Source organism: Pagrus pagrus (genome assembly GCF_965226575.1).
Source record: "Pagrus pagrus genome assembly, chromosome: 17".
Taxonomy (NCBI): domain Eukaryota; kingdom Metazoa; phylum Chordata; class Actinopteri; order Spariformes; family Sparidae; genus Pagrus; species Pagrus pagrus.
The window spans coordinates 28,306,540-28,334,120 of NC_140201.1; the positions used below are offsets into that span (position 1 = coordinate 28,306,540).

A 27,581-nucleotide genomic window follows, 5' to 3' on the forward strand; every position below is an offset into this window, starting at 1 on the left:
CGCCTGTGAGTGCTTTTGAACGGGGGAGGGACTCATGGCAGCACCCGCTGCTCGTTGAGCACAGTGCCCCTCATTTATCAAACGAACGTACGGCAGAAAACCGTGCATATGACCATTTCCGCGGAAACTACGAACAGATCTCACGTCAGGTCTGAGCTCGTGTACGCAAATCTGAGTCTGTGGATTTGCGGTGCAGCACAGCAAAATCTGGGTCTGAAAATAATTAACTAACCTCAGCTGTCATTAAGCACAAGCAGCCACATATTCAGAACAGAACGGATTCTTAAAACGAATACATTTTAAAAAAATGTAAAGACCACTTTTTTAAAATAAATAAATAAAACAATATGATAGGCTAAGCCTAACATGACAACTAATTAACGAAACACCTAATAACTCCGCTACAGAGCAGGAACGCAGATTCAATAGTGCACGCACACACACGGGTCACAGTGGAGCTGCTTCGGGTCGCTGAAGGGCAGGTGGCTCTGTCTCGGACCTGCAGGGGGAACGCTGCTGTAAAGCACAGAGAAAGTGTGCGATATTATTTTGACCTGTTAAGTTTTGTACAACGTCGCATTAGTGAATGGAGTGCTTTTGATGTGCCAGAGCAGCCAGATGAGCCAATGCCCATGGAGCCGCGGGCAGCACAGCCTCCACAGGGGGCTATACGGAGGAGACAGGACCTCATTCATCGCTTTAAACACGTAAAGTATACTTTAAACTCTTGCAAATGCTATTTAATCAGTAACGTGAAGTATTGTAGGTGGAATTGGCTAAAGGCATACTAAACACAGACAATGGACAACATTTAGTCATTTTAGCATTTTATTAAGGCTTATTTAGAATTTCATTGATTTTAATGTGTTATTTATTGTCTCAAATGCGCCGACAACTGAGGCCAATAAGCTGCATATTTCTATGCGTCTGTCCAGGACCTCTGCCGTGATGATGTCTGGTCTGGGCGAAGCACCGGGGGCAGAGGGCACGCGCTCTGGGGAGGAGACCTGGCCGACATGATGCTGGTGCCTGGCTCTGAAACATTTAGAAATACAATAAAAATGTTTACCCATGGAACATGTGTAAGCCTAATTATTTGTGAGAAATGTGTATAGTCAGAGTTTGATAGATTTTACAATGCAAGCAAAAGGGTGGTTATTAGTTACCATTCTGCTGTGGTCTCCAAAAGTCTCCAAGAACACCAGTTAAAGTCGCTAGATTTATCGCTTGTGGCGTTTGACAAAACATTTCGACATGGAGGGTGATTTTCGTGATTTTTTTTCTTCCAGATTTTTAATTTTTTTTAATTTTTTATTTTTTTCTCTCCCATCCTGTAGCGTACTTGCGCCCCCCCGGGAGAGTGTGGGGGTGCGCCCCCCCGGTTGAGAACCACTGCAGTAGACCATCACATTTTATTAAACAGACTGAGGAACCTGGTCAGCCTCTCTGGTACTGTTCTGGTTCACGTCCTACCTTACTGATCGACGTTTCTTTGTATGGATGGATACATGCAAGTATGGATACATGTTCCTCGAGAATCCACGAGACAAAGTGTGGAGTTCCCCAAGGGTCAATTTTAGGTCCAACTCTTTTTAATCTTTTCATGCTTCCCCTTGGGGACGTCATCAGGAGGCACGGCATTAGCTTTCATAGCTACGCTGACGATACGCAGCTGTACATCGCCGTGTCTCCTGATGACACAGGGCCAATTGATGCCCTTTTTAACTTTTAGATATTTTAGATATTAAGTCATGGATGGCAGCAAACTTCCTGCAGCTCAACCAGGACAAAACAGGTTTTAGTCATTGGTCCTGAAGGCCAGAGAGAGAAACTTTTACCAAAGTTACAGGATTTTAAACCATCACAATCTGTAAAAAATCTAGGCGTGATTTTTGACTCTGAGCTCACTTTTATTCCACACATCAAAAACATAACAAAGATAGGTTTTTACCATTTTAAGAATATAGCCAGGGTCCACCCGTTTCTCTCCCAGGCCAGCGCGGAGGTTCTGATGCATGCTTTTATCTCTTGTCGTTTAGATTACTGTAATGCCCTGCTCTCTGGTCTTCCCAAAAAGAGCATGCATAATCTACAATTACTACAAAACTCAGCCGCACGCGTGCTGACGAGGACCAGAGGGTGGGAGCACATTACACCAGTTTTAAAATCGCTGCATTGGCTCCCTGTGCGCTTCAGGACCGATTTTAAGGTTATTTTATTAGTTTTTAAATGTCTTAATGGTCTTGGGCCTTCTTATTTATCTGAACTACTTTTACTATATCAACCCTCGCGGACCCTGAGGTCCTCCGGTGCCGGCCTTTTAACCATACCACAAGTAAGAACTAAAACACACAGGGAGGCGGCATTCAGTTATTATGGCCCCCGATTGTGGAACAGCCTGCCGGAGAACCTCAGGGCCACAGAGACTGTTGATGTTTTTAAAAAGAGGCTCAAGACCCACCTTTTTAATCAAGCTTTTAACTGAGCTTGTTTAATTATTTTTAATTCCTTTTATGCTCTTACCCCTATTCTTATAATTTTTTATTATTCTATTCTATTTTATACTATTTAATTTAGCTTTTACTTTCTTAATCCATCAGCTTTAGCCTTTTTACCTTTTACCCTATCCTACTGTTTTATTGTTTTTCTTTAATGTCATAATCGTTTTTATTACTTCAGTTTTTAGCTTTATACTTTTATCTTATTTTACTGTTTTAGTCCCTCGCATTTCCGGTGTTTCCCTAATTAGGGGCCTACCACACTGGGAGTTGTTTTTGGTCTACCGATGGGGGTGCTGTCCCGTGGGCAGCTCTGGCCTGGGTGCCTAGAAGGCTTTGCACCTTGGTGTGGAGCCTCCTGTGTGCCTGGGCTGGGGTGGTTCCTGTGGCGGCGCCCCCCTGCGGTCATGGACCATGATTTCTCTCGGTGTGCGTGGCTGGAGCCAGCATGGAGGAACACAGGAGAGCAAAGTGTGTATGTATTTATGTATTTCTATGCGTTTATTTGTGGGGGTGGGAGGTTTGGGTTTTTAAGGTTATTCTTTGTTGTTCTCAGTTCTTCTTTTATGTTTTTATCTTCTGTGAGGCACTTTGTGTTGCTATATGTATGAAAAGTGCCATGCAAATAAAATAAAGTTGAAGAAGAAATTCAAACTCAGAATTGTAATATTTACAATATTAATGAGGTAATGATACAAACTTTTTCCATAAGTGAATAAACAAGCTGTCCTCGGAGGAAAACAAGGTCCTAGAACACTGTTTGAAGGTAGAAAGGTGGCAGGGTATATAAACAAATATATGTATACATATATATAAACATATAAACAAAGTAAAACAGTATAAATTGTGCTGTCCTTTTAAGGTCAGGTTGTTTATTCAGTTTTTTCAGTCATTAAAACAAAGAGAGTTTGTTTATTTAGTTTGTTTAGGCAGAACAAAATCTGCCAATGAAGATCTTTCTTTGCTCATTAACATTTCCTCAACAAAATACACCTGTTCCAGATCATCTCATCCCCCTCTGGCTTTATCTACCTGGTCTCTCCACCACTTCGGCGCTAGATTATTACATCCCATACGGTGCGACGTAGTGGTTCCTAGACATTCAAAGTATTTTGTGTTTTCACCTTTGCGCTAATGACATTGTTCTTTGGCTGGAGAACTCTCCAGTGCCGTTCTGCACTACTTCCAGTTTGCTCTCCTGTGTTCCTCCATGCTGGCTCCAGCCAGCCCTGCTTGCCTGCCTGCCTGCCTGCCTGCCCTCCTGCCTGCCTGGTCTTCTCCTCCCCATTACCCTCCGGACATCACAGTTTGTGAAGTAAAATCCTTTGTTCACTGACTTCCTGTCTCTGATATCTGCATTTGGATTCTAAGAAAAAACCCCACCGTAACGCCCTCCCTGATTTAACACACCTTCACCAACCTTGGCTGTTAGGCAGGGGAGGGGGGATTGCTGTCATTTACGGAAAAGATTTTAAATGCACGTCTATTTTCCAAAGAGTTTTACTTCTTTTGAACACCTTGGTTTTATGGTACACTCCAAAGTTCCAGTAATAATTTTAGTAATCTACAGACCGCCCAAATCAAACTCTGCTTTTATCCAAGAGTTTGCAGAGCTTTTATCTCATTTTATGTCAAAGAACGACAAAATTCTTATTTTAGGTGATTTTAACATCCATGTTTGTTGCCCTCCTCAATCTTTTACCACAGACTTTGTGGATATTTTTGAGTCTTTTAACCTCACTCAGGCGGTACAAAAGCCCACACATTCAAAGGGTCACATCCTTGACCTGGTTTTGTTCAGTGGCCTCAGCCCAGATAAATTCACTACTAAGAATATTTGTGTCGGATCATAAAGCTGTTTTATTCAATATGATTTTATCCCAAACACCTTTTAATCACAGTGCACCAGTCCGCGGGAGAGTTTTTAACACTAATTCTGCTAACAAGTTTTCTGAGTTTTTTTTACTGCTTCTTTAACTGCTTTTAATTAACACAGAGGAGCTGATCTCCCTTTTTAACCACACCTGTCAGTCTGTCTTGGACTCCATCGCCCCCTACAAAGATAAAAAAACAAATAGAGCACTGCAGCCCTGGCTAAACAACTCCACCCAATCGTTGAAAAGAGACTGCAGGAGAAATAAAAGGAAATGGAAAAAGACAGGCTTACACGTGTTTTATAAGACCTGGAAAGATGCCATGCTAAACTACCAAAAAGCAGTTAGGGAAGCAAGAACATCCTTCTCCAACTTAATTTTAGCAAATCACTTCAACCCCAGAATTTTTTTTAAGGTCATAGTGGGTAATCACCCCCTCCTTGATGCCTCTCAAGAAAGGTGTGAGGACTTTTTAAACTATTTTAGAAACAGAGTCAACAATATTAGGCAAAACATTACACCCCGGACCGAATTTTAAAGACCAGTAGGGACATCCATAGTTTTTTTTAGCTGTTTTGAACCGGTTTTAATGCCCTTTTTAACTAAACTCATATCACACATGAAACAAACTACTTGCAGCCTTGATTTTATCCCTATCAAGTTTCTTAAAGAGATTATTGACACTGTTGGACCCAGTATTTTATTGATTATTAACAGCTCCCTAAAAAGTGGTATTTTCCCACACTCCTTTTTAAACATGCTGTGGTCCAACCCCTTTTAAAGAAACCAAACCTTGACCCTTCAGTTCTTAACAATTTTAGGCCAATTTCTAAGCTTCCATTTTTATCCAAGGTTTTAGAGAAAGTAGTTTCTACTCAACTTTTAGCTTATGTCTCACAACAATATCTTTGAGAAGACATTTTAATTCCCTACGAGCCAGCTCATAGCCTTAGATCCTTGGGCGGGGCCCTTCTAGCCGTTCCAAAGTCGAGGCTAAAAACCACAGCCGCTCGTTCCTTGGCCATTAGGACCTGAGGTGATGAGGCCCGCAGGATCGGTAACCTCTTTTAAATCACTTCTTAAAACCCATTTTTATAGACTTGGCTTTATGCGATGTCGTCCTTTTGCTTTTGCTCCTACCGTTTGAGTTTATTATATTAATTTATTTGTTTTGTTTATTTTACCTATTTGATTTATTTCCATTTCTTTATTTTGCTTATTTCATTATTTTTTTTCATTACTTCTGTTCTTCAGTTATTTGTTTAAAATTGTTTAACTGTAAATGCCATTTATTTCATTTGTCCACTGCAATTTTGATTTGTTTTGTCAAAGCACTTTGTAAACTGTGTTTTTAGAAAGTGCTATATAAATAAAGTTGATTATTATTATTATATAATGCATCAATAAACATATTGCAATAATAAGGCAATAAGTCAATACTTCTGACAGGGGCCATTTAGCTCCACAGTGATAACTGTTGGAGCTAATGTTTCATTTGTGCTTTGCTGGAATTTTTAAGAGTGTAGTAACATACGTATATGACAAAGAAAACAAGGTGAGTTTATTTATACAGCACCATTGAGACATTTCAATTCAACATGCTTTACAGAAGCATACTGTAGGAATACAGAAAAAATAAGACGCAAGCAAAAAAGCAAACGATAAGAAGAATATAGCCGCAAGCGGCAATCTGCGGGTTCTAACCTCTTTCGTCTCAAACCAGCCACCCTGAAGCCACCCTGAAGAGGCCACCCTAAAGAGGCTTTTTTTTGTAGAGGACTATCAGGAGGCCATGTACGAAAAATTTCAAGTCAATAGCACTTATAGGTTGGGGGGGAGAGCCTTTCGAAGCTTATACTCTATGTTTTAGCGCCTCGATTAGGCCGATTTGGATCAAATGTTTTGAGCAGCATTTGGACATCATTTATACTCGACGTACCAAGTTTCGTGTCTCTAGGTCCTTCCGGCTGACTGTAAATGATTAAAACACAAACAATGATGGTTAATGACGAACAGTCCAAGCCCACTTTCACCTATCAACATGGCAGTCAAGATATTATTTAATAGTCACCCCTAGAACATGCATACCAAATTTGGTGAAATTCCGTCCAATGGTCTTTGAGATACGCATGTGTGGCATTTATAGCGCCCCCTATAGGTTGAGCTCAAAATGCTTTGGTAGGCAGATTCCCAGTCCCGTTGTGAACCTGCCCACCAAGTTTTGTGATGATAGGGCAAAGGGTGTAGGAGTTATGGCCAATCATTTCTAAGCTCCGCCCATTGCGAACATTCATTGGTCCGTGGCGGCCATGTTTTTTGACCAATCTGGCTCATTTATAATAGAAACTTGTATTTTCATCCCCCGAGGCTGTATACCAAATTTGGTGTTGATAGGGTCAATTTTGCAAAAGTTTTAATCACTTTACTGTTTTTCACATTATGCAAATTAGCAAAAAATCTAGTTAGGCGGACCTTTATGGTCCAATGATATTTTTTGTAGAGCACATTGAGCTGGACTTGTGTGTCAAATTTCAAGTCAATCAGACTTACAGTGTGAGAATGGTGAATTTCTGAAAAACGCCTTTTCAAGCCTTAATTACAGCGCCACCATCTGGCCGACTGGGCTCATATTTTAATAAAAGTTGATGCACATCATTTCCAATCATTGGGCCAAGTTTCAGGTTCTGGGCCATTCCAGCTCACGGGAATTTGAGCTCAAGCGGCAGACAACAAATAATAAATAGAGCCGCAAGCGGCAATCCGCGGGTTCTAACTTTTTTCGTCCCAAACCAGCCACCCTGAAGCCACCCTGAAGAGGCTTTATTTGTAGAGTACTATCAGGAGGACATGTACAAGAAATTTCAAGTCAATAGCACTCATAGGTTCGTGGGGAGAGCCTTTTGAAGCTTACACTCTTATGTTATAGCGGCCCCATTAGGCCGATTGTGATCAAATGTTTTAAGCAGCATTTGGACATCATTTACACTAGACCTACCAAGTTTCATGTCTGTAGGTCCTTCTGGCTCACCATAAATGATTAAAAAGCAAACAATGGCGGTTAATGAGGAACAGGCCACGCCCACTTTCACCTATCAACATGGCGGTCAAGATATTAGTTAATAGTCACCCCTAGAGCATGCATACCAAATTTGGTGAAATTCCGTCCAATGGTCTTTGAGATACGCATGTGTGGCATTTATGGCGCCCCCTATGGGTTGAGCTCAAAATGCTTTGGTAGGCAGATTCCCAGTCCCATTGTGGACCTGCCCACCAAGTTTTGTGATGATAGGTCAAAGGGTGTAGGAGTTATGGCCAATCATTTCTAAGCTCCGCCCATTGCAGATATTAATTGGTCCGTGGCGGCCATGTTTTTTGACCAATCTGGCTCATTTATAATAGAAACTTGTCTTTTCATCCCCCGAGGCCGTATACCAAATTTGGTGTTGATAGGGTCAATTTTGGAAAAGTTTTATTCACTTTACTGTTTTTCACATTATGCAAATTAGCAAAAAATCTAGTTAGGCGGACCTTTATGGTTCTGAGGCTTTTTTGTAGAGCACATTGAGCTGGACATGTGTGTCAAATTTCAAGTCAATCGGACTTACGGTGTGAGGGGCGTGGCCTTCTGAAAAACGCATTTTCAAGCCTTTATTACAGCGCCACCATCTGGCCGACTGGGCTCATATTTTAATAAAAGTTGATGCACATCATTTCCAATCATTGGGCCAAGTTTCAGGTTTCTGGGCCATTCCAGCTCACGGGAATTTGAGCTCAAGCGGCAGAAAACAAATAATAAATATAGCCGCAAGCGGCAATCCGCGGGTTCTAACCTCTTTCGTCCCAAACCAGCCACCCTGAAGAGGCCACCTTCACGAGGCCACCCTGAAGAGGCTTTTTTTGCAGAGGACTATCAAGAGGATGTGTAGGAAAAATTTCAAGTCAATAGCACTTATGGCTTGGTGGGGAGAGCCTTTCCAAGTTTATACTCTGTTATAGCGCCCCCATTAGGCCAATTGGGATCAAATGTTTTGAGCAGCATTTGGACGTCATTTACACTCGACCTACCAAGTTTCATGTCTGTAGGTCCTTCTGGCTCAACATCAATTATTAAAACGCAAACAATGGCGGTTAATGAGGAACAGGCCACGCCCACTTTCACCTATCAACATGGCAGTCAAGATATTAGTTGATAGTCACCCCTAGAGCATGCATACCAAATTCGGTGAAATTCCGTCAAATGGTCTTTGAGATACGCATGTGTGGCATTTATAGCGCCCCCTATAGGTTGTGCTCAAAATGCTTTGGTAGGGAGATTCCCAGTCCCGTTGTGGACCTGTGACGTTGTGATGATAGGGCAAAGGGTGTAGCAGTTATGGCCAATCATTTCAATCTACCCCTTCGGGGTTAGAACCCTAATGAATAAAGATTTAAAGACAGGTCCCAGATTACCTGAAAAAGAGAACAGGGACAAAAAGTGTCTTTAATGGAAAGGTAAAGGTAAATGTATTGTTTATGTAATTCATTGTATTGAAACAATGTTTGTTCCTGCTACATCTATTTTAGAATGATGATGAGTTGAGTAGTCTCACGGCCTGGGGAATGAAGCTGCTCTGTCAGATGGCAGCAGGGTGAACAGACTGTGACTGGGTGGGTGTTGTCTTTTAGTATCTTTGGGTTCTGTACAGACATCTCACTTCACTGATGTCACTGATGCTCTGTCGATGGTACCGTTGGGTTACAAGGTAACCCTGGTTCTCTGAGTATAGAGAATATCTCTCCATTACATATAGAATATATGTTATGGGATTGCTGACATCCTGGCAGCTGACGTGAATCATCATTTAAGACACACCACGCCTACCGTGGCTAACCCTGCGCCGTCTATAAATAGACCCAGCTGCGCAGAGTACGGTTGATTATTCTGATTTGAACTGGTCCCGAGCGGCCTCGAGATGGAGAGATATTCTCATAAGAAAGAGAACGTTGGGTTACAAGGTAACCCTGGTTCTCTGAGTAAGAAAGAGAACGTTGGGTTACAAGGTAACCCTGGTTCTCTGAGTATAGAGAATATCTCTCCATTACATATAGAATATATGTTATGGGACTCTGTAAGACACACAGTGAGGGAACCAAGGAGGAAGAGCAGACACCGCTCCTATAGTAACTCCCTCTGATATTTTCGAATGAGACGTCACCGCCACCGGGTGCACAAACAAACAAAAATACAGTGTGTGCAGATCACCCAAGAACTATATACAATTATACACCTCACACAGGAAGGGGTCAGTGACACCGCCACGACGCCACCTGAGCAAAACAAGCCCTGCAAGACGCAAGGGCTTGGTGTGAGGAAGAGGTCACTCAGATGGCCAGCACCCTGCTAGACCACTGACAAAAACTCGGGACATCACCCTGGCCGGTCCAACCAGTACAGGGGCATGGTGAGCCTAAAATCAATTTTGAAGTGGCCGTAAGCACATGCTCACCAAAGGAGGTGCTGGCAGCCACATTCAAACAATAGAACCGTGTAAACGTGGTCGGAGTCGACCAGTTCAACCTAAAACCTTTTAACTCTACATACACATTACTTAGCCCACAGGAGCACGAGAAAGAGCATCTGCCATAATATTGTCTTTGCCTTTAATGTGTCTAATATCTAAACTGTGAGATTGCAAGAACAGAGACCACCGCGTAAGACGCTGGTTCGGGCACCGCAGTGAACTCAAAAACGTCAAGGGGTTATGGTCGGTATAAACAACCACGGGACCTCCCCCAGCACCGACATAGACCTCAAAATGTTGAAGTGCCCAGATAAGAGCTAGTGCTTCCTTCTCGATTGTCGAATAATTACGCTGGTATGAATTAAACTTCTTTGAGAAGTAGCACACAGGTCTATCAACTCCATCCGTTTCCTGCAACAACACTGCTCCTGCCCCCACCTGGCTGGCATCTACCTGGATCTTAAACGGCTCATCTAAGCACGGCGCAGCCAAGACTGGAGCAGAGCACAAAAGAGACTTCACGTTTTCGAACGCACTTTGACAACGAGGGGACCATACATACTTCACCTTCGCCTTCAACAAATCCATCAGAGGCGCGACAACGGTTGAAAAATTACTACAAAAGCTCCGGGAATAATCGGCCAAGCCTAAAAAACGCATGAGCTCCTTTTTCGTAGATGGGACAGGGTACCACTCAAAACCCCTTACCTTAGCATCTACCAGACCGACACACCCCTGTCCCACCACCCGGCCCAGGTACGTCACCTGCCCTGGCAAACTCACATTTGGCCAAATTGACAGTGAGACGTGCCTCGGCCAGACGATCAAACAACGCACAGATGTGCTGGACGTGAGCATCCCAAGTGTCAATAAAATGACCACGTCATCCAAATAGACCGCGCAACCTTCGAGACCCCCCACAACCAGATTCATGAGCCGCTGAAAGGTTGCAGGCGCGTTCCGAAGTCCAAAACTCATAACTGTATACTCGTACAAACCAGTAGGCGTTATAAAGGCCGAAATATATATATATATATATGTATATATATATATATATATATATATATATATATATATATATATATATGTGGAAACTGACGTTCGAACTTGTGCCTTAGCAACGACGCAAATCAAAGTCAACGTCGTGCGTCGTGACGTTCGGCATTGTTATGCTTACAAGATGGCGGGGAGCAGCGCGCCAACAGATGCAGAGCTTGAAAGCGTAACTCCTGGAAACTTAAAAAGCATTGTGTGGAAAAATTTTGGATTTCCATCAAGAAACGGGAAGATTACATCCAGAGAAACCGTCATTTGCAAGTTATGCTGTAAGTCGTTAAAGTACCACTCGACTACGAGCAACATGAGCGCACACCTCCATTCAATGCATTATTCGGAGTATGCAGAACTGTTAGCGACTGAGGAAGAGCCACGGTTAAAACAGGCAAGAATGACATCGTTTTTGCCTCCCTCCTCATCTCGTTGTCTGCCAGCTGCTCGGCAAGAGGCGATAACGAAAAAGCTGACTGAGTTTATCTGCAAAGATATGAGGCCAGTTAACATCTCGCAGGGAGACGGGTTTAAGGAGTTCATCCGCGAGATTGAGCAAAGGTACACGATTCCCTCTCGTGGGACCATTACCAACAGAATTGTGAAGCTTTATGATACCACTAAAGAAAACATCCGTGAAATTATTAGTGGACAATCGATCGCCCTAACAACAGATGGATGGACATCAGTGGCCACGGACTCATATGTGACGGTCACAGCACATTTTATAAACGAGGACTGGGAAATGAAAGATGTCATTCTCCAAACGACAGAATTAAAGAAAAGCCACACTGCCGAGAATGTTGCCGAGGTCATAGATTGTTGTTGTTGATAGCACTGCAGGCTCATTGCGAACAACACTGGACTCTATTGCCCCTCTGAAAAAGAAACCTATAAAGCACAGGAGGTTAGCACCCTGGTATAACTCGGATACCCGCAAATTGAAGCAAACATCACGGAAATTTGAAAGGAAATGGCGTTCCACTAATTTGGAAGAATCCCGCTTAGCCTGGAAAGATAGCCTTAAAATATATAGGAAGGCCCTCCGCAATGCCAGAGCAAGCTATTACTCGTCATTAATAGAGGAAAACAAAAACAACACCGGGTTTCTTTTCAGCACTGTAGCCAGGCTGACAGAAAGTCACAGCTCTACTGAACCATGTATTCCTACAACGCTCAGTAGTAATGACTTCATGAGCTTCTTTAATGATAAAATTTTAACTATTAGAGACAAAATCCATCATCGCTTGCCCTCAACTGGCACTATTGTATCTTTAAACACAGGAACCTCAGAAACAGTTGTAAATTCTGACTTATATTTAGGCTGCTTCTCTCCCATTGACCTCCACCAACTAACTTCGATGGTTTCTTCATCTAGACCAACAACTTGTCTCCTAGACCCCATCCCAACTAGGTTGCTGAAAGAAACTTTACCTTTAATTAGCACATCTCTACTAGAAATGATCGTGTCTCTATGAACAGGATACGTACCACAGTCCTTTAAACTAGCTGTAATTAGACCGCTCCTTAAAAAGCCTAATCTTGATCCAGAAGCTTTAGCCAACTATAGACCTATATCCAACCTCCCTTTCCTCTCCAAGATCCTTGAGAAAGCAGTCGCCAACCAGCTATGTGACTTTCTTCATAACAGTAGTTTATATGAGGATTTTCAATCAGGTTTTAGAGCACATCATAGCACAGAGACGGCACTGGTGAAAGTTACAAATGACCTCCTAATCGCTTCTGACAAAGGACTTGTCTCTGTCCTGGTCTTACTAGATCTTAGTGCTGCATTTGATACCATTGATCATCACATTCTACTACAGAGACTGGAACACTTAATTGGCATTAAAGGACCCGCATTAAACTGGTTTAAGTCCTATTTATCGGATCGATTTCAGTTTGTACATGTTAATGATGAGTCATCCCTGTATACCAAGGTTAGTCATGGTGTTCCTCAAGGCTCCGTGCTTGGACCCATACTATTCACCTTATATATGCTCCCTCTAGGAAATATAATTCGGAAACACTCCATAAACTTTCATTGTTACGCAGATGATACCCAGTTATACCTATCAATAAAGCCAGATGAAACTAATCAGCTTACTAAACTCCATGCATGTCTCAAGGACATTAAGACCTGGATGACCTGCAATTTTCTGCTGTTAAATTCAGATAAAACCGAAGTTATAGTACTTGGTCCTAAACACCTTAGAGATGCATTATCTAATGATATGGCTAGTTTGGATGGCATTAACTTGGCCTCCAGCACCACCGTCAGGAATCTGGGAGTTATCTTTGATCAAGATATGTCCTTCAACTCCCACATAAAACAAATTTCAAGGTCTGCATTTTTTCATCTACGTAACATTGCAAAAATCAGGCCCATCCTGTCTCAAAAAGACGCAGAAAAGCTAGTCCATGCATTTGTTACTTCCAGGCTGGACTATTGTAATTCTCTATTATCAGGCTGCCCTAACAAGTCTCTAAAGAGTCTCCAGCTGGTCCAGAATGCTGCAGCACGTGTACTGACAGGAACTAAGAAAAGAGATCATATTACTCCTGTATTGGCCTCTCTGCACTGGCTCCCTGTAAAATCAAGAATAGAGTTTAAAATCCTTCTCCTCACTTACAAAGCTGTTAATGGTCAGGCACCATCATATCTCCAGGAGCTCATACTACCCTATCACCCAACTAGAGCATTACGCTCCCAGAACGCAGGATTACTTGTAGTTCCTAAAGTCTCCAAAAGCTGAATGGGAGCCAGAGCCTTCAGTTATCAAGCTCCTCTTCTGTGGAACCATCTTCCTGTTTTGGTCTGGGAGGCGGACACCCTCTCTACCTTTAAGAGTAGACTTAAGACCTTCCTTTTCGATAGAGCTTATAGTTAGGGCTGGCCCAGGCCCGTCTTGGACCAGCTCTTAGTTATGCTGCTATAGGCCTAGTCCGGGGGACAAATGACACACTGAGCTTCTCTCTCCTCCTCTCCTCTCCATCTGTATACATTATGCCTGTATACATGCCCCATCTCTGCATGTCACTGACTTCACTTCCTCCCCCGGAGCCCTTATGCTTTCCAGTCCTACAGGCTCCCATGGATCCTGGCCGCGCCCGGGTCGTGGATCGTGGATGCGCCTACTACTATGGCCCTGCCTGATCGTGGATGCGCCTACTGCCATGACCCTGCCTGATCATGGATGCGCCTACTGCCATGGCCCTGCCTGACACCCACCACTACTGTCGCTAATATTAGTCATATCTCTGTTACATACGTTCCACTACTATTAATGTAATGCATTACTACATACTATCCTTACCGTTAACCACTACTACTGTTATCACTAGTAATCACATTTCCATGTGCATTTCATTGTTGTTGCTGTGATGCTTCTTTATGTGCTTTCATTCCTGTCAACCATCCATTATAATTGTATACATTGTGATCTCGTTGATCTGCTCTGTACATGTGACATCTATTGCACGTCTGTCCGTCCTGGGAGAGGGATCCCTCCTCTGTGGCTCTTCCTGAGGTTTCTTCCGCATTTTTTTTTCCCTGTTAAAAGGGCTTTTTTTGGGGGGCAAGTTTTTCCTCACTCGAATCGAGGGTCGAAGGACAGAGGGTGTCGTCTCTGTACAGATTGTAAAGCCCTCTGAGGCAAACTGTGATTTGTGAATTTGGGCTATACAAATAAAATTTGATTTGATTTGATTTGATAGATAACATACTCCGAGAGTACAACATCAGTCATGAGTCAGTTCTTGCCATCACCACAGACAACGCTGGTAACTACATTAACGCTGTGGAGAGGCACCTGCAAGTCACCGATCTGCCCTGCATGGCGCACACTATTAACCTGGCTGTGAGGAGGGGGCTAGCAGTGCGAGCTATTGAAACTCCGCTCAGCAGACTTAAGGCCACAGCACTACATTTTAACAAGTCGCCCACGGACAGCTACCTCCTAGAAGCTTAACAGAAGCTGCTTGGAGTTAAACCTGCCCAGCTTATCAACGACTGCGCAACTCGGTGGAATAGCACTTATGATATGGTGTGTCGGGCAGCTGAGCAGCAAGCTGCGGTTGCAGCTGTTATCATGGAAAAGAAACTTTGTCGTCTCGAGTTGAGTACTAGTGACTGGTCCCTCATGGAGCAGGTGAGAGCGGTGCTTAAGCCATTCAAAGTGGCTACTGAGGCTTTATCAACACCCCGATTCCGAACCGCATCAGCCGTTCTCCCCCTGAAGTTTGTTCTTCAATCACAACCACAGACCTCCACTTACGATCCAGCTGCAATCCGAGAAATGAAAGCAAAGATTTCAGACGATTTAGCAAAGCGTTATGGGCAGGACAAAGATGCCTTCATGTTGCTCAACTCCGCAAGCTACCTCGACCCACGCTTCCACCGGCTGGTTCACCTAACACGTGACCAACAGCAGGAGCTGCGAGGGAAAGTAAAAAAGGAGCTGATAGCGATAGCGGAGCAAAAAGAGGGAGACGGGGGCAACGAGGCTGCGGACTGCCAGCACCAAGACAAAACAGCTCTCGGTGCTATGGGGGACCTGTTTGGGGACATTTACAGTCAAAGCACAAGCACAAACTGTGATAGAGCACTACACGATGTCATTCAACAAGAGATGCTCATGTACGAGAAAGAGACCCCTCTGCCCACCCACAACGACCCACTGGCATGGTGGAAAACGGCACAAGTGAGATTTCCTCACATAGCTCTGCTGGCCCGACGCTATTTGAGCATCCCTGGGACCTCGGTAAGAGCAGAAACTGTTTTCTCCATGGCTGGGATTGTAGTGGATAAAAAACGCTCTGCACTAAATCCAGAAAATGTTGATCGTCTGGTGTTTCTGGCTAACAACTTGAACATTTAGGATAAAATGTTGCTCTAATCTGTTTATGTTGACAACTGTGACAAAATAGATGTTCATTTGTTTGGGTCTGTGTCATGGTTAAAAGTTTACAAAATGTTGCACTACTGTAAATGTACAGAAACAACCAGTGTTGTTTGAAACTTTGCCACTTTAAATGCTGCTGCCAAAAGCACCTTTTATTTTTGTTCCGTGTTTGGGCCTTTGTTGGTCAAAAGTTTACATAATATTGCACTACTGTAAAAGTACAGAAAAGATAACCAGTGTTGTTTGAAACTTTGCTGTTTTAAATGCTGCAGCCATAAGCACTTCTGTTTTCGTTTTGATATGATTTAATTTATTTACCTAATCCATGTGTTAATAGCGGAGCGGTAAGAAAATTGCCTGCTTTATCAATGAAGAGCTGTCTTTCTGAGACTTAGGATGTGTGTATTTGAATGATTGAACATCAGCTTCTTCATTAAAGGAGCAAAAAGCAAAATCATTTCACCGCTAGGTTTGCTGTTGAGCACTGCCTGTAGACCAAAACAAAGTGTGCCATTAGCCACACCTCCCTCTGCCTCTGCTCGCCACCAACATTTGCTAAAACTAACGTTACATTGAGAATATGACCAGACTAAGACGTAGGCTACGTGTGTTCTGCTAATTAATATAATGTGAATTCAGCCAAGTACTGCAAAGTTTGTTTTACTACTTTTGACCTACATTTGACCGCACGTTATGTTTTGATTTTGATCTAACTATTTAGAGCAGCAGCAGCAGCAGCAGTGACTTGTCTCCTGAGGCTGGCTGTAGCGAGTGGCTACCATCTCAGAAGAGAGGGAAAAAGGGACGAGGACGAGGTCGACGTCGACGTGGAGCCAGCGCCAAGGCCGGGGCTGAATCTACTGGTCAGTCTACTGGTCAGTCCCGTACCCGCAGGCGAGCGAGGAGCTCTGTGGAGACATCCCATGAGGAGCAGCAGAGGATCGATGCCCTGCGTGCTGGCAGGACAGAGGAAACAGAGGTATATCAACTGTACCTATATCCACTACGTTTGAAAAAAAAATCTAAAAATATAAGCATATTATGGCTAATTATATCAATGTTTTTGTTCATCTTTTACAGAGGCAGCTTCAGCAGTTGTCCCTGGATGAGTGGATGGAGCTTGGCAGGGGACTCTTTGAAAGACAGCCCGGACTCATTTTTGATGCCCTGATGATGCATCAGGGTCATCCTGGTGCTCCTCCATCTGCAGGGGTTCCAGGAGTGCCATGGTGTGTCTGTGGGAATTGTAGGGAGATGCCCACAGACTTGGAACGAAAGTGCTGTGGTCAGCAGCCAGCCCAATGTATCAGCAGACTGCCATCTTTCTCCCTGTACTGCCTTGACGCTGGTATTCTTCGCATACACAGAAACTACAGAGAGGACATCACTGCGCTTGGCATTGCAAGGGAGCCTGGGGATGACAACCGCGAGTACCGGTACGCTGCATATAGATCTTTTATCTATTGGCAGCATGGTGCAGTGGGGCGGGGAAACCGTTTAGTCATCCCTAGCTGCTGTGTATGGCAGATCAGGGACAAGTGGCCAGACCCTCATGGACGGTATACAGGCTTTACTCCAGGGCACTAGAACTCTAAAATCTGTTTTCAAAGTTCTCAAAAAAGCTGCAACAGATGCATGCATCATCAAAAGCAGTTCAGACCTGCAACAGTTGAGCAGATCTTAGCCATTTTTAGTATTATTGTTATGTTTTTGTTCTTTATTTGTAAATAAATACATATTTTGAAGTCATGGTGTGCATCACTTTCATTCACAAATAATGTAATTATAAAACACTATTACAGTATTCTGTTCTGTGGTTAACGCAGGGTTCATACATGTGAATTTGAGGTGGTGTTCAATCATCTTACCCCAGTGATAAGTCATATTAGCTCAATATCCAGTTTTTTGTTTCTATGGCAGGATACACATAGGAAATCAACAAAATTGAATTTCATAAAAGTTACACCTATTTGGAAGTGTACTGTGCATACCAGCACAGCTGAAACATTGATTGGTTATTATTAATTACACTATCCATTCAGTAATGGAAGTACAGAAGAACAAATCAAACTTCAAATTTGAGCTCCGGGTTGCTTTGGTAATCTCCTACAGTAAACTGAATTTTGAGTTGTGGAGAACAAGACTATTTGTAGTGTCATTTTCAGTACTCATTATTTCATTTTTCTGTCATCTCCTTGTTAACAACACTCAGGTTATAAATGATGTAGGGCTTCAAGAAAAGATTACCGAGTTTATATGAAGCAATATCATAAACATACTTATTTTCAAGAAAAGATTACTTCAGAACAACCATTTCACTTGTTTTTTGTTTTTTATGTTCATTGACAAGTTATGAAGATGAAGAGTCTCCAGCGGTCGCAGCTCCTGTTATCACACAGCATCTGTATAGTGAGACAACAACAAGCAAATTAGTCAGAAGAAGTAAGCACTTACATTAAAAAAAAAGAAAGGTTTTTGCTCTGACATTACAACAACTCCAGAATTGCTTACCATCACCTCTTCTGAGTTGTGTCTTTGCAAGTTCCGCAGTGGGTGGTGGGGGAATGGGTGGGAGTAGGCCAAGTCTTCTCGGGTCATCTGGGCGCTGGGGTCTTCTTACGGGCATCCCCTCACCTGAGGACAGTCTCTTTGCCACGATCTTGGTCTGCAGTTCCTTGATGTATGCATATGTCTTAGGAGTCTTTAGGGCATATACACTCCACCGCCGAGCGTTTTTTTGGTAGAGCCTTTTTAATCTGAAACACAGTTTACAATTTTGGAAACTGTAAAGTTACTTCCAAACCACATGATGGCTTCATTTTCATAGTTATCATCCCCAACACTAGAGACAAAAATATTTATCAATATGTATATTTTGTGACATGAATTGTAAATGTCGTTGTGCGAAAATGAAACTCACATCTTCTTGCCATCTTTTGACTGCATTGGTGCTCTTTGGAGGTGAAAGTTGTAGTCCAAGGCAGCAAGAAGAACTCTGGCTTTATACACAGGCGGTGAGAAAGCGTAGCGCTTGCTGGCATACATGAGAATATGACTCTGGAAAGCCTCTAGGTCTGCTGTCGATCTATATGGGACACACATTGTTAAAAATGTGTTCTTTTACTGTAGTTAGTTATTGGTTTTTACACATGTATAATAAATTTACCTGAAAGTTAAATATTTGTGGACATCCTTTAGCCATCTCTTGTTCTGAATGATATGCAGTAGGGCCTTGTGTGCCACAGAGTTCTCCTGGATGGTTTCCTTTTGGGTGAAATCTTGCAGATGTTCATGATGGCAGGATCCAACAGCCCAGGTGTGAGTGCCACAGCAATGGTGTACAATTCCAATCCAGAGTGCCTTACAGAAAAAGCAGGAAAAAGATCACCACATGTTTTACTCGTTTAACCTTCTTATTGTCCCCATATTTCAAAGTAAAATATAAACCAGGGCTGCATCAGACCATAAGAATCAAATATGTAAACTCACAAAAAAATCTTCTGCCGTGTCTGCCTTCTTGCAGCACCACCAGAAATGGTTAACAATGTCCTTTAACCAGGTGAGGAGAATGCCATTTCCTTTTCCAAGTGCAGCCTTGAAATTATGAGAATATTAGTACTGATGTTTTGGCACAAGAATTCGTAGTCACTGCAAAAACTTACTTGTGCAATCTTTTTTGCCAGGTTCTTGGCGCCGTGCCACATGTCAAGGCTGTGCCTTATACCATAGTCTTTGAACTTTCCTTTTTCTGGGTCTGAGAGAGAAAAAGAAATACAGAATATACACATATAACACGTGGGTTTATAGTGTAGAGAATACAGTACAACCGCTTATCAGTATAGATTTACACTACTCACTCATAAGGGCTCCAATCTGGACATGTGCATCTGTGCAGAATTCCACAAGTTTAACCTCAGCATGAAGTTTCTCCACTGTTTGGGTAAAGGCCTCCCTTTCCATGATGACCGAGGACCGTCCTGTCTCCCTCTTGTCCAAAGTTACAACACTGATTATTTCCTTTGTGGAGTCTGCCATGGTGGAGTAACTGCAGTATTGAGCATTGTGACCTGTTGAATGCAAAAAAGAGAAAAGATAATCCTCTCTAAAAGCATTTCAGTTGTTCAAATTATAAATGAATTAAAAAATATATTCACAAAAAAGACTAGATTTCTGTGACTCCCTGGCACATTCACAGTGATAATCTGGTACCTGGTGAATCATTCCTTCCATCTCCTAAAAGAGAAAGAACAAACAATTAGCAGGAAATAAGAGCTACATGTTATTATCATTAGTCTTATTTTAAAATCTAACTAAGGTGACAACATTCTTTGGAATCTGTAATGATAATGAATCCAGATATTCATAACTTACCAAAACAAACAACGTCCTGGCCCTGTACACGCTGAATGCCCTCTGACCTTTTATCATCCCAAAACTCTGCGATTGTGTCAACACAGTAGGTGTCCTGAATCTTGAAGAAGCTGGTGGCATTGAGCATTCCCATGTTCATGAAGCGGAACAGAAGTGCAACCTTTGAGTAGTTGTTACCACTCAAAAGGATGTTTGTTCCCAGCATGAAGTCACCTGCCAACATTCCAAACTTGAAGGCTGGCTGTGAAGTCCAAGTCCACACAACATGACCTTGTGGACAAACCTAAACACAAGATAATACTAGCTTTATACACATAAGTGTCAGAAAGCTTTGAAAACCTGACAATGCTAACAGCAAAACAAAAACCAAAACAGACAGACATCCACCAATTATATCAAAATTATTAGGATGCGATTGTTACCCATTCAACAATGAATGCAGTGCCCCTTTGTTGTATACAACACTCAAATGGGGGCTGGCTTTGGCACATCTGTCCTGAGGAAATTGTGTGTGGACACGATCTCACTGGAAGGTCAACCATTTTAGCCAGCTGATGTAAACTCTTCTCATATACGATAGATGCACGGGAACCAATAACATCATCTTCAGTCAAGAGTCTGAGCTGTTCAGTTGAAGGCCGATCATCTTCCTCAGAGGATGTGCTGAGGTTCTCAGGGAGATCATGGACTGTCTCATCTGTTGGAATGACAGGCAGTTCATCTATTTTGGGCCTTTATTCCATAGCTGCTTCTAATCTGCAGGATCAGAAAAACATAGCATAATATAAAAGATGAGATGCATGTAAAAGAAAAACACAAACACCAGTGTTGTGTAGAAAAGATAACTGTGTAGTATCACTACCTTATACGCAGGGGAGGCACATAATCCTCATCAGAACTGTCCTCTGTCTGGTCAGACAGTTCTCCTGAGCCATCTTCGGACGACACTTCAATTCTGTAATACATGGAGATTGTATTTGTCCAAAAATATTTTTTTTTTAAAATTAGACGCTTACTGTAAATTACATACAAGCAAATGTTACTTACACACAGTTTTCCAGTGTGTTTGCGTGGTCCTCAAGGTCCATCTGTCCCACATCAAAACTGTAAAGACAAAAATAATGTGATGCAAGGATACAGTAACTGAAGTTACAGAGTTTACTTTGTGCAATACAGGATCTAATGAGCATGGTAAAATATAAATCAAGAATATTTTCTGATCTAGAAAGTGCAACCAGAAAACTCACCTGTCTTGTAACATGTCACGAACCTCTGATGCTTCCAGTGTAGTCTCACCCACATCAGTGCCAAGCTTTTCTATGCCTCCCACTTGAAATTGGCCTTCCCTATATACACACACACACACATTAGATGACCAAGGACAAAACATATCTTCAATAGTTACCTCGATTCTCAAGGAAAGAAAAAATAAGATGCTAACATGAAAACATTAGGTTCAGAGAGACACCATTCTCAAAAGCTCTTACCCATCAGAAGCTTCACCCTCAACAATATCTGACAATGCTGGAGGCACAACTCCCAAGCGGGTTGTTTTAAGTGGCGTTGATGCCAATGGGCCCTTTTCATAGCTGAAAAAGGGGGGGAAAAAATCATATCAGTAACAGTATTAAAAGCAACAGTAACTCATCACGGGAAAATAGCTTCTTTTTACTTGTATTAAAAAAAAAAATATAAATAAAAAAAATCACCCGTTACAGTCAGCCATAACCTTCTAACTTAGCAGTGAATGGTAAACGACGTGGTTTGCAGTATGAGGCCCGACGCTAATGTGTGAATGTGATGGCATTAGGGCAGCAGATATGAGGAAAATGCAATATGTGCAACCACACTGATCAATATTGCAATGACAATATTTCCTTCTTAGCAACGACTTTTTAGCAAACCCCCAGCTGGATTGGAGGTTCAGTGATCAAGTTGTTAGAGCTGGTAGAAGCACTGCATAGCTGTGAGTTGCTCCAGTTGACGATCGCAGCTGACTGCTATCGGCTGATTGGATCCTGGCTAGTGCTAGCACCAGGAGCTAATGCTAACGTTCCTACTCTTCTCCGTGAGTGAGACCCATTCAGCCTGGTGTGACAGCCCGTGAGCCCCCCAGGTTGTCCGCCAGGCTAAATTTTACAATGCTAATTGAAATGTTAGCTGCCTGTCGGGCTACTCACCAAACACAACCGTAACGCCTGACCCATTGCTGAGGACCGAGCTGGTAACAACTCCAGCTCCGGACATTAACCCATGCTACATACTCATGCAATATAGCGGCAAGTGTGTAAAGTTACTTTAACACAGACAATAAAACAGACATTTGACTTTATGGTGTTACTTGCCTGTCAAGAAGAAGAAGAGCCAGCTCCGAGTCCGACTGTAGCCCCTTTAGCTCTCGTAGCTCCCTCCACCTCGGAAACGCCAGGCCAATGTTAACTCTAGTTTTATCCCTTTCTTTATCAGACAATTTCTTCGCCAATGACCGTTTTTTTTTTGTAGTCTGTTTTGTTCCGCTGTCTGCCATTGCAGTTCGAAAATGCTGCCGCTGCCGCCGTCACTACTCACTGGCTGTCGCGTTTTATAGGGAGGGAGGGGGAGAGGAGGGAGGAGGCGGAGTTTCACATGAACGCACATGAACGCACATGAACGCGCGGCCGGACAGGTGTCGTGCCAAAAAGTGATCGTCTGCCAGAATCTGATTTCCGGCCGCGGGAGCGCGCACAGCAGCCCGTTGAGCGGTAGCGTTTAAACGTCTGGTTTTCTCTGGATGAAACGGTCATGATATGCAGATACACACAACTGTACGTCCGCAATTATAGCAAAGGTATGTGTCTTAGAAAGTTAAACGTTTGTTGTTACGTAATTATCACAACTGTGGCCAAAAGAAGTGGAGTTTGTAGCGAAATCAGGCCTGACAATTACGTGATAGACATGTCCCTATGTGCTTGGTATGTATGATGCCTTTTCTTTAGCCCTGTCTTATGAATTAGACTGTAATGAATGTGATTTATAGGTGTGGATTTTCAATAAAGAAATGATCACTTTTGCAATTATCCTCGTGACTCTGCATTATCTTTTATCTGATCTGGGCTCTACATTTGCTTCCCATGTTGGGATGTGTCTTGTACATCTAATATTCTTGTTTATGCCTACTATTTGGAGACAATACTATGAAAGACATGATTCGGGAGGGTTAAAAGCCTATAAAATAACAGTTTTCACCTGCCAAAAAGTGATTGAAGGACATATACAGTTATTGAAAAGTTATTTCTGCCTAAATATGACTTGATCTCTTTCTTGAGCTTCATAATATAAAGATCTGAGCTCACAGGACAGCTTGAAATTCTTTTAAAGGACCATTACAACAGAAAATGTGCCTTTTCACCTGCCAAAAAGTGATTGAAGGCCAAATACAGTTACTCAAATGTTATTTCTGCCTAAATATGACTTGATCTCATTCTTGAGCTTCATAATATAAAGATCTGAGCTCACAGGACAGCTTGAAAATCTTGTAAAGGACCATTACAACAGAAAATGTGCCTTTTCACCTGCCAAAAAGTGATTGAAGGCCAAATACAGTTACTCAAATGTTATTTCTGCCTAAATATGACTTGATCTCATTCTTGAGCTTCATAATATAAAGATCTGAGCTCACAGGACAGCTTGAAAATCTTGTAAAGGACCATTACAACAGAAAATGTGCCTTTTCACCTGCCAAAAAGTGATTGAAGGCCAAATACAGTTACTCAAATGTTATTTCTGCCTAAATATGACTTGATCTCATTCTTGAGCTTCATAATATGAAGATCTGAGCTCACAGGACAGCTTGAAAATCTTTTAAAGGACCATTACAACAGAAAATGTGCCTTTTCAGCTGCCAAAAAGTGATTGAAGGACATATACAGTTATTGAAAAGTTATTTCTGCCTAAATATGACTTGATCTCTTTCTTGAGCTTCATAATATGAAGATCTGAGCTCAAGAGACAGCTTGAAAATCTTTTAAAGGACCATTACAACAGAAAATGTGCCTTTTCAGCTGCCAAAAAGTGATTGAAGGACATATACAGTTATTGAAAAGTTATTTCTGCATAAATATGACTTGATCTGTTTCTTGAGCTTCATAATATGAAGATCTGAGCTCAAGAGACAGCTTGAAATTCTTTTAAAGGACCATTACAACAGAAAATGTGCCTTTTCACCTGCCAAAAAGTGATTGAAGGACATATACAGTTACTCAAATGTTATTTCTGCCTAAATATGACTTGATCTCATTCTTAAGCTTCATAATGTAAAGATCTGAGCTCACAGTATGCTCCTGATGTTGGACTGAAAGGGATGCTCTGCCTCAAAGTCACTTCATATCACTCATCAGTTATATTCTGAAGAATATATCTTAACCACTACTTTTCACTACTTTAAACTGTGGAAAGGGCCAGTGTGAGGTGGTAATCTGTCACATATGATGCTTCAGGATAAAGATCAGTCATTTTGAGGCAGAAAACATCTTCAAGTTACAAGGAAGGAGCTGCAATCAGTTTTTGGCAAATGAAAAGGCACATTTTCTGTTGTGATGGTCCTTTAAAAGATTTTCAAGCTGTCTCTTGAGCTCAGATCTTTATATTATGAAGCTTAAGAATGAGATCAAGTCATATTTAGGCAGAAATAACATTTGAGTAACTGTATATGTCCTTCAATCACTTTTTGGCAGGTGAAAAGGCACATTTTCTGTTGTAATGGTCCTTTACAAGATTTTCAAGCTGTCCTGTGAGCTCAGATCTTTATATTATGAAGCTCAAGAATGAGATCAAGTCATATTTAGGCAGAAATAACATTTGAGTAACTGTATTTGGCCTTCAATCACTTTTTGGCAGGTGAAAAGGCACATTTTCTGTTGTAATGGTCCTTTAAAAGATTTTCAAGCTGTCTCTTGAGCTCAGATCTTCATATTATGAAGCTCAAGAATGAGATCAAGTCATATTTAGGCAGAAATAACATTTGAGTAACTGTATATGTCCTTCAATCACTTTTTGGCAGGTGAAAAGGCACATTTTCTGTTGTAATGGTCCTTTAAAAGAATTTCAAGCTGTCTCTTGAGCTCAGATCTTCATATTATGAAGCTCAAGAAACAGATCAAGTCATATTTATGCAGAAATAACTTTTCAATAACTGTATATGTCCTTCAATCACTTTTTGGCAGCTGAAAAGGCACATTTTCTGTTGTAATGGTCCTTTAAAAGATTTTCAAGCTGTCTCTTGAGCTCAGATCTTCATATTATGAAGCTCAAGAAAGAGATCAAGTCATATTTAGGCAGAAATAACTTTTCAATAACTGTATATGTCCTTCAATCACTTTTTGGCAGCTGAAAAGGCACATTTTCTGTTGTAATGGTCCTTTAAAAGATTTTCAAGCTGTCCTGTGAGCTCAGATCTTCATATTATGAAGCTCAAGAATGAGATCAAGTCATATTTAGGCAGAAATAACATTTGAGTAACTGTATTTGGCCTTCAATCACTTTTTGGCAGGTGAAAAGGCACATTTTCTGTTGTAATGGTCCTTTACAAGATTTTCAAGCTGTCCTGTGAGCTCAGATCTTTATATTATGAAGCTCAAGAATGAGATCAAGTCATATTTAGGCAGAAATAACATTTGAGTAACTGTATTTGGCCTTCAATCACTTTTTGGCAGGTGAAAAGGCACATTTTCTGTTGTAATGGTCCTTTACAAGATTTTCAAGCTGTCCTGTGAGCTCAGATCTTTATATTATGAAGCTCAAGAATGAGATCAAGTCATATTTAGGCAGAAATAACATTTGAGTAACTGTATTTGGCCTTCAATCACTTTTTGGCAGGTGAAAAGGCACATTTTCTGTTGTAATGGTCCTTTAAAAGAATTTCAAGCTGTCCTGTGAGCTCAGATCTTTATATTATGAAGCTCAAGAAAGAGATCAAGTCATATTTAGGCAGAAATAACTTTTCAATAACTGTATATGTCCTTCAATCACTTTTTGGCAGGTGAAAACTGTTATTTTATAGGCTTTTAACCCTCCCGAATCATGTCTTTCATAGTATTGTCTCCAAATAGTAGGCATAAACAAGAATATTAGATGTACAAGACACATCCCAACATGGGAAGCAAATGTAGAGCCCAGATCAGATAAAAGATAATGCAGAGTCACGAGGATAATTGCAAAAGTGATCATTTCTTTATTGAAAATCCACACCTATAAATCACATTCATTACAGTCTAATTCATAAGACAGGGCTAAAGAAAAGGCATCATACATACCAAGCACATAGGGACATGTCTATCACGTAATTGTCAGGCCTGATTTCGCTACAAACTCCACTTCTTTTGGCCACAGTTGTGATAATTACGTAACAACAAACGTTTAACTTTCTAAGACACATACCTTTGCTATAATTGCGGACGTACAGTTGTGTGTATCTGCATATCATGACCGTTTCATCCAGAGAAAACCAGACGTTTAAACGCTACCGCTCAACGGGCTGCTGTGCGCGCTCCCGCGGCCGGAAATCAGATTCTGGCAGACGATCACTTTTTGGCACGACACCTGCTTGTAAACATGAGGCTGGAGATCAACACAGAGAGCGGGTGTGTGACGTCATCCTATACTCCAGATGAAATTACACCTCTCGTTCTCCATGTAGCGATTTTTTAATTCCTTCAGTCTTAAATAATGCATTTCCGCTTATTGCTCCTTTAAACATCACTGCTTGAATATTTCTGGCGTTATATCTTATCTATTTATTTATATTTATTATACATTTCTGGCCATATTTATATATGTGTATCTGGCCTAATAACATTTCGATTTCCCTTCATGAAGTTTTGTATTGATTTGGTAAAACTTGTTGCAAATGTTACATAACAGATTTGGTTGAAGTGCCCTCTAGTGGACGCGGGACGTAAGCCTAATAATAAGCTGGTATCGGTGTATATAATAATATAATAATAAAAAAAAAAAAACATTTAAAAATTTGAATATTATTAGAATATTTAACATAAGAAGCATTACAAATTCGAATATGATTTATGAATGATATGGGAAAGCTATGGTATGGAGTATGTAAACTTTAACAAACATAACTGTGACACACTGTAAAACCGAATAAGTTTATAATTTTTTTAAGTTGATCAACTCAAAAGTCTAATTTTTCCAGAACATAAAAGTTTGGATTACATCTTACTTATACCTTTTTGATAGCAGTTAAATTAAAAGTGCTCATTAAAGGTATAGTTGGTAATGTTGGAGAGCTAGCAAGATTTGAAAGTGGCACCTCGTCTAAGCTCCATCCCCTTCTCCCCCTCCCGTCAGTGCTCCGTCCAAAGCCCCGCCCCCACAAACTTGAACGCGCATCAG

General features: G+C 41.6%; 1 protein-coding gene across 7 annotated transcripts in view; it reads right to left on the reverse strand.

Moving 5' to 3' along the window:
- LOC311272472 (ankyrin repeat and MYND domain-containing protein 2-like) overlaps positions 1-27,581 on the reverse strand; it is a 72,787-nt gene that overhangs the window by 44,901 nt on the left and 305 nt on the right. The window contains exons 1-15 of one of the 7 annotated variants that reach the window (XM_084378905.1): positions 22,541-22,846; positions 21,683-21,784; positions 21,443-21,541; positions 21,243-21,299; positions 21,058-21,150; positions 20,618-20,892; positions 20,196-20,478; positions 20,034-20,057; positions 19,682-19,891; positions 19,487-19,578; positions 19,314-19,418; positions 18,991-19,184; positions 18,745-18,909; positions 18,336-18,580; positions 18,062-18,226 (exon numbers count right to left, since the gene is read on the reverse strand). The exons of 2 other annotated variants lie outside the window; for them this stretch is intronic. In XM_084378905.1, the coding sequence (XP_084235031.1) occupies positions 18,216-18,226; positions 18,336-18,580; positions 18,745-18,909; positions 18,991-19,184; positions 19,314-19,418; positions 19,487-19,578; positions 19,682-19,891; positions 20,034-20,057; positions 20,196-20,478; positions 20,618-20,737 (1,449 nt within the window). In that variant the 5' untranslated portion in view covers positions 20,738-20,892; positions 21,058-21,150; positions 21,243-21,299; ... (1 more) ...; positions 21,683-21,784; positions 22,541-22,846 and the 3' untranslated portion in view covers positions 18,062-18,215. Of the gene's footprint in view, positions 1-18,061; positions 18,227-18,335; positions 18,581-18,744; positions 18,910-18,990; positions 19,185-19,313; positions 19,419-19,486; positions 19,579-19,681; positions 19,892-20,033; positions 20,058-20,195; positions 20,479-20,617; positions 20,952-21,057; positions 21,151-21,242; positions 21,300-21,442; positions 21,542-21,682; positions 21,785-22,375; positions 22,500-22,540; positions 22,847-27,581 lie in introns of those variants that run through there. 4 more of the 7 variants (XM_084378906.1, XM_084378902.1, XM_084378904.1 and 1 more) reach the window with 4 other exon arrangements.